Source organism: Colobus angolensis, unplaced genomic scaffold, assembly GCF_000951035.1.
Source record: "Colobus angolensis palliatus isolate OR3802 unplaced genomic scaffold, Cang.pa_1.0 Scaffold85, whole genome shotgun sequence".
Classification (NCBI taxonomy): Eukaryota; Metazoa; Chordata; class Mammalia; order Primates; family Cercopithecidae; genus Colobus; species Colobus angolensis.
Window position 1 is genome coordinate 8,925,671 of NW_012122376.1, and position 7,643 is coordinate 8,933,313.

A 7,643-nucleotide genomic window follows, 5' to 3' on the forward strand; every position below is an offset into this window, starting at 1 on the left:
GGCGGTTTTTTTCTTTTTAATATAGGAAACATGAACATCGTTGCCAAATTCAAACTATACAAAAAGATTCTCAGAGGTGTCGTTCTCAGCTATCCCCATTCCTGCTGTCTGTTCCCACCCAGCCTCCTTAGGGAACCATAGTTTCTGGTTTATCCGTCCTGTATTTTTTTTACACAAAAAGAAGTACATAAGTATACATTTTATTTCTACCTTTTTCTTCTATAAAAGGTAGCATAGTATATGTACTCTTTTACACTGTTTAATTTTTTTATTAACAACATGTCTTGGAAATCTAGATCTTCCTCATTCTTTTTTGTTTTGCTTTGAGATTGCCAAAAGCAAGGGCTGATGTCCCTCATCTACACCAGAGTCCTCTTGTTGAATATTGGACATTCATCATCTTGTATCTTAGTTTCTGTGTAAGATGAACTTAGCATTTTTCACAGTTAAAAAAAAATGGTACAAAACAAAAATTTTAAACAACTTTAAGCTTAACCATCCCTTAATAATAGTGTATGAGATTGTTCATCATGACAATTTCTGATTATGATGACTTTCCTGCTTTAGTTAGTTCGCTATTGATGCAGTTTAGTTTAGAGGTTGTATTAGTCAGGGTTCTCTAAAGGGTCAGAACTGACAGGATAGATGAATATATGAAGGGGAGTTTATTAGGAGAACTGACTCACACAATCACAAAGTAAAGTCCCACAATAGGCCGTCTGCAAGCTGAGGAGCAAGGAAGCCAGTCTGAGTCCCAAAACCTCAAAGTAGGGAAGCCGATAGTGCAGGCTTCAGTCCATGGCTGAAGGCCTAAGAGGCCCTGGCGAACCACTGGTGTAGGTCCAAGAGTCCAAAAGCTGAAGAACTTGCAAGTCTGATGTTTGAGGGCAGGAAGCACCCAGCATGAGAGAAAGATGGAGGCCGGAAGACTCAACCAGTCTGCTCTTTCCATGCCTGCCTTTATGCTGGCAGCTGATTAGATGCTGCCCACCCAGACTGAGGGTGCGTCTGCCTCTCCCAGCCCACTGACTCAAATGTTAATCTCCTTTGGCAACACCCTCACAGACACACCCAGAAACAATACTTTGCATCCTTCAATCCAGTCAGATTGACACTCAGTATTAACCATCACAGAGGTTAAGAGCACAGACAGGCACACAGCCTGGGTTGGAGTCCTGACTTGGCCACTTACTAGCTGTGTGACCTTGGGCTTGGTTTCCTCGTTGTAAATCAGGGTAGATGGGAGGTTTTGGTGAATTTGCACGTGTAAAGCATTGAACATTGTCTGTCACATGGTATGTACTATGGAAAAGGTTATTATGCTTGTATTAAAATATACAGGAGTATGAATTTATTACTTCAGTGTCTTCTATAGAATCTATAAAGTCAAGATCTAACAGCATTTTAGCCATTTGTTTCAGTCGTCTCACAAATCTATCTGCAAATTCATTTAGCAAATCTGAAAAATTCATAACTTTCAATTGCTTGTCTACTCAGTATTCGAGGGATCATGTAAGAATAAAATTTAGGAAATACAGTTAGCAAGATAGGAGATGAATGGATTCTCCACACACTAATAGATACCGGATGGCTTTTGAGAAAAAGACCCCAGTTTTTGAGATCTGCTGTCAAGTATTCGATGCCTCAGCCAATAGTTCAAGGAGTACCTGTGTTTTGAAATAGCCTTATGAGTGACATCCTACATTCATTTATTGAAGTGCTGAATAAAAAATACTATTGTTCCTGGCCAGGCACGGTGACTCACGCCTGTAATCCCAGCACTTTGGGAGGCCAAGGCAGGCAGATCACTTGAGGTCAGGAGTTCGAGACCAGCCTGGCCAACATAGCGAAACCCTGTCTCTACTAAAAATACAAAAAAAATTAGCTGGACGTGGTGGCAGGCGCATGTAGTCCCAGCTACTCGGGAGGCTGAGACAGGAGAATCACGTGAACCCAGGAGGCAGAGCTTGCAGTGAGCCGAGATCGCACCGCTGCGCTCCAGCCGGGGCAACACAGTGAGACTTCATCCAAAAAAAAAAAAATACTGTTCTTGAAAAATGGAATAAATGCATTATTTCATGATATGTCTTAACAAGCCTGAAGTCTGTGTGATGTAACACTTTAGAATGAGAGGCCACTTTCTGTTCTTTAAGGAGATGTACAGGTGGAAATATTCTTGGCTTGGACTGTAATTTTGTTTTCTAAGGTGCGTATTATTTTTGCATCTGTGCAATTGATGTCTCTCTAAATTGAAACTTTATCGTCTCTCCACAGGGATGCCTCTGCACTGCTGGATCCGATGGAGTGCACAGACACAGCAGAGGAGCAGAGAGTACACAGTCCTCCTGCTTCATTAGTGCCGAGAATTCATGTGATCTTAGCCCAGAAGTTGCAACACATCAACCCGTTATTGCCTGCCTGCCTTAACAAAGAGGAGAGCAAAACCTGTAAGTGTAAGTGTTACAGCCCAGTGAACTATCGACTGTTAGCCTCAGTGTGTGTCTAGAGCTGCCTGTAACATGCTCATAGTGGAATTAAGAGTCAGGTCTTCATTCGTCAGAATAAGTGTTTTCAGTAATCTCTCTCTCATTGACCCATTTTTCTCTTACATTAATTCTCTTCATTGAAATGAGGACAAAAAAGAAGTATACAAGGCTGGGTGCAGTGGTTCACGCCTGCAATCTCAGCACTTTGGGAGACCAAGGTGGGTGGATCACCTGAGTTTAGGAGTTCGAGACCAGCCTGGCCAATATAGTAAAACCCCATCTCTACTAAAAATACAAAATTAGCCAGGTGTGGTGGCATGTGCCTGTAATCCCAGCTACTCGGAAGGCTGAGGCAGGAAAATCACTTGAACCAGAGGCAGAGGTTGCGGTCAGCCGAGATGGCGCCATTGCACTCCAGGCTGGGCAAAAAGGAACAAAACTCAGTCTCAAAAGGAAAAAAAAAAAAGGAGGATGCAAGCTGTCTTATTTTTAAGATTAGCATCACGTACTGATATGTTAAGCTTTACTTACTGTCTACTGAATTGTTGCGCTTTGCCCACGTAGTTATTTTTCACCTAAGACACTTGAGAGGAACTGGTGTGTGTGTCCTGACTCAGGTCTCCTTTTCTCCTTCAGTTGTTTCAAGTTTCATGTCCGAATTGTCTCCAGTCAGAGCAGAACTTCTTGGGTTCCTCACTCATGCCCTTCTAGGGGATAGTTTGGCTGCTGAATACCTTATATTACATCTCATCTCCACGGTGTAAGTGCTGTATCTTGGTGGGAATTAGGGGAGTTTGGTGTGTGTAGAAGTGGAAGAGCGAGAATATTGCTGGTGTAATTTGTGTGTTTTCCTTATTGGGCTTCATCAGATGGTTTTTATCTGTTCAGTGTAACAACTGTTAAACCAAATCACAGACAAATTCCTTTTCTCACAGTTTCACATGTAGCATTTTGATTATGTCCCCTTAAATTTTGGAGCCAAAATCAGATAAAGCAGTAGTCCCCAACCTTTTTGGCACCAAGGACCCGTTTCATGGAAGACCATTTTTCCATGGACCAGAGTGGGGATGGTTTCAGGATGAAACTGTTCCACCTCCGATCATCAGGCATTAGTTAGATTCTCAGAAGGAACACACAAATGTGCAGTTCACAGCAGGGTTCGCGCTCCTGTGAGAGTCTGATGCCACTGCGGATCTGACAGGAGGCGGAGCTCAGGCAGTAATGCCCGTTCGCCCACCCCTCACCTCCTGCGTTGTGGCGCGGTTCCTAACGGGTCCTGGTCCACGGCCTGGGCGTGGGGGACCCCTGAGATAAAGGACCTGGCTGATGAGTAAAATGAGCTGTTTTATCCTTTTTGCATTCTGAACACTGTTTATACATCCCAAGGCACGACGTCATGTGCACATTTAACATGGACATTGACACTAGCACTGCATCCCTTGACTCCACTGTATTTGTTTTCTGATTTTAAAATTAGTGTGGACCTTTGGCAGGTTACAAGAACATAAAGAGGAAAATGCACATCATTTGTAATTTCACCACTTAGAACCTCTGTTATCCTTTTGGTTCACGTCCATTGGTTTTTGTTTACATACGTATACATCCCTGCATAGATCTTAGTTATACTCTAAGCACAGATCCGTGCCTTGTTTTCAGCAGTTGATATATATTAAACATTTTCCCATCATAATGCTTCATGAACTTTGTAGTGGCTGCAAAGTATTTCACTATGCAGTTGTACCATACTATAACCATTTCCCTAAATGTTAGGTTTTCCTAGCTTTTCTCTATTACAACATTGCAGGAAACATCTTTGTGCTGTAAATCTTTTCTCACCATTCTGTGACAGTAGTACATAATGGTTGACTCAAGCACAGACTCTGTACCCAAACTATCCGGATTCATATCCCAGTTCTGGCAGCTTCCGGCTAGATGAGTATGTTGCTTATTATCATCTCTGTGCCTCAGATTTCTCATCTGTAAAGCCAAGACAACAGTACCTACCTCTGAATGGTTAGGGGTTAAATGAGGAAGCATTTACGTACTCAGAACAGTCTTTGGCACATGACCAGCAGCACTTACATACAAATATTGGCTATTACTTTTATTGCTGTTATTCTGATAAAATAACTAGTCAGAATATTCTGGTTTATTTTTAATGACAATATTAAGCTAATTTTTCTACTCTTTGCTTTTTGATAGAAATCAGGAAATCACTTCATCTTATTGATTGATTTCTTTCTTTTCTAGATATACAAGAAGAGATGTCCTTCCACTAGGAAAATTTACAGTTAATTTGAGTGGTTGCCCACGGAATAGTACCTTCACGGAACACTTGTATCGAATTATTCAACATCTTGTTCCAGCAGTAAGATGAATATAAATATGTATTATAAACCTAAGCACACTTAACAAATCCATCTCTTTCATTGACCTCAAATATTTAACTTAGAGTTTTTAATAGAGCTTATTTAAGGGGAAACAAAGCCTGCCAAGTTACGTAATTTAAAATGTACTTTCCCCTGAACGTTTCACTTTTCTTTGTTTTTGCCTAAGCACAAATTTCTGTAAGTCTAACAATTAACACAATTGCAGTAACTCCCTTAAAATTATACTCTGTTGATACCAATTTGTCCAATTTGGTATCCTTTTTGTACACTAAAGTCTTAAATCTAAATAAACTCTAAATTATAGGAGCATAATTCTTTTAGTTGAGGTAATAAAGTTCTTTATCTCCATTGCCTCAATTTTAATTCCTATTTGGAAAGTTGAGCTCACTTTATTTGCCAGGGTATTTGGAATGCAGTATTTGTGTGGTGGTAGGATCTTGGGAACGGGAATTGCTTCTGATCACTTGTGTGACTGAAAATACTGATCACTTCTTTGGAAATTGAGGAGGGTGCACTAGATCCTTATTGAACCAAATGTATTGAGTGTCTCAGTGCTAGCACTTATCCAGGCCCTCAAGAAGCAGAAGTGGACCAGAATACACCAGCAGTTCTCATTCTCCTTAGACTCACTTTACACTCTGAAAAATGTATTAGTACTCAAAGAGCTGTTTTTCATGTTATGATTATATTTATCATTAATTTACCAAACTAGATGATGAAGCAAATACATCTATTAAAGATAAAAAATTACATATAAATATTTTTATAAAAACTTTTCCCAAGCCAAAAATGATTAGTGGTAAAAGTGACATTGTTTTACATTCTTGCAAATCTCTTTAATGTCTGGATTAATAGGAGACAATGGATGCTTGTATCTGCTTCGGCCTTCAGTCTGTTGTAATCTCAGGTTTTGATTGAAGTATGTGAAGGAAAGCTGACCTCACACAGATGGAAAAGTAGTTGGTAAAGGAAGGATGGTTTCGATAGCCTTTGCAGATAACTGGGTGGTGGTCTTTGATACTAGACCAAAACTGTCCACATGACATTTTCTTAAAGATAGTTAAGTGTGGAATCTGAAATCCTATTCGTAAACTTTCCATAGTCTGCTATGGTAAAATTCATTAGTCTCATATATTGAAAGGATCTTTTATCCATGCATGATTTTAACCTGATTGACCCCGTAAAAGGGTTTAAGCAATTCCCTGGGAGTTCTTGGGACCACATTTTGAGAATTATTGAAACAGTCAGATCCTTTGCCCTCACAGAGTTTAATTTAGGTAGAAGACCAACAAACAAATTAATACATGGTAGGTCATTTAAGCACCCCTAAGCTCCCTGTTTTCTTAGAATCACTGAGGTAACAAAACTCCTCTAAATTTTTGCAATATATCTTACCTCTTCCTTGACAGCCTTCCCCCACCGTACCCTCTTTTCCATCCCTGCCACATTGTTTCAGGCTGGAGGGGTGGAAGAATGGATTGGTGTATAAGGCAGAGCACAGAGGGTGTTGGGAATGGTGGCTCAGGAGCTAGAGGAGGAGCGTAGATGGGTCGCTTTCTCGTTACACTGAGCGAGAAGGTGCACGCGTCCTGGAGGCACCTCCCGAGAGCTGCAGCAGGTGCCCCACAGCTCAGTGTGCTCTGCTCCTTGATTTTTCTCTGAAAAATTTGTTCAAAAATGTCTATGATGAATGAATATAATTTTAACTCAAAGAATATAGAGGAAAATTAAGCTTTTCTCTCCCTGTCTTGAAAAATAAAATTAACATTTTCTTTTTGCTAGCTAGCATGTGTTAGGTGAAAGAGGTTAGGCTTTGGGGTATTTAATATTTGTATGTCATTTATCTACCATTTGTTTCATTGGTTAAATAAAAATTGATTTTCTTATTTATTTATTTATTTATTTTTTGAGACGGAGTCTCCGTTTCCCAGGCTGGAGTGCAGTGGCCAGATCTCAGCTCACTGCAGGCTCCGCCTCCCGGGTTTACGTCATTCTCCTGCCTCAACCTCCTGAGTAGCTGGGACTACAGGTGCCCGCCACCTCGCCAGGCTAATTTTTTTTGTATTTTAGTAGAGACGGGGTTTCACCGTGTTAGCCTGGATGGTCTCGATCTCCTGACCTCGTGATCCGCCCGTCTCAGCCTCCCAAAGTGCTGGGATTACAGGCTTGAGCCACCGCGCCTGGCCAAAAAAAAATTGATTTTCAAGAATATTGAATAAGACATTTGAAAATAAAGCAGCTCATAGAATGGATGAAATTCAAATGTAAGATCTAGATACTATTTTTGCTTCTAGAGTTCAAGAAACCATATCACTACTCCCTTAGAAATTTGTAAGATCACTTTTTCCATATGAAACACAATGTTTAATTCCAAGTACATATTTTCTTAAAACGGAAACTTAAATTCTTGTTCACTAAAAAATTTCTCTTTGCAGTCTTTTCGTCTACAGATGACTATAGAGAACATGAACCATTTGAAATTCATTCCCCACAAAGACTACACAGCCAATCGCTTGGTCAGTGGGCTCCTCCAGCTGCCCAGCAATACTTCCCTTGTCATCGATGAGACTCTCCTGGAACAGGGGCAGCTGGATACCCCAGGTACGTACATAGATGTTTCCCTTCCATTTCTGACTTCCTTTCCACTAAAGCCAGATCTAGGAATAACTTTTAGAAGAGTATCTATGGACAAAGACATTCACATTTAACAAATAACATAAGATAAAGGCTTGGCATATGAATTTGATTAAAGCATGTTATAAACTAA

At 40.4% G+C, this 7,643-nt stretch overlaps 1 protein-coding gene across 1 annotated transcript in view; it reads left to right on the top strand.

Annotated features, from left to right (window-relative positions):
- The window catches only part of MCMBP (minichromosome maintenance complex binding protein), a 64,926-nt gene that overhangs the window by 47,941 nt on the left and 9,342 nt on the right, over positions 1-7,643 (top strand). Inside the window, exons 10-13 of the mRNA XM_011930307.1 lie at positions 2,275-2,447; positions 3,123-3,246; positions 4,737-4,854; positions 7,312-7,526. Of these exons, the coding sequence (XP_011785697.1) occupies positions 2,275-2,447; positions 3,123-3,246; positions 4,737-4,854; positions 7,312-7,526 (630 nt within the window). The remainder of the gene's footprint in view (positions 1-2,274; positions 2,448-3,122; positions 3,247-4,736; positions 4,855-7,311; positions 7,527-7,643) is intronic.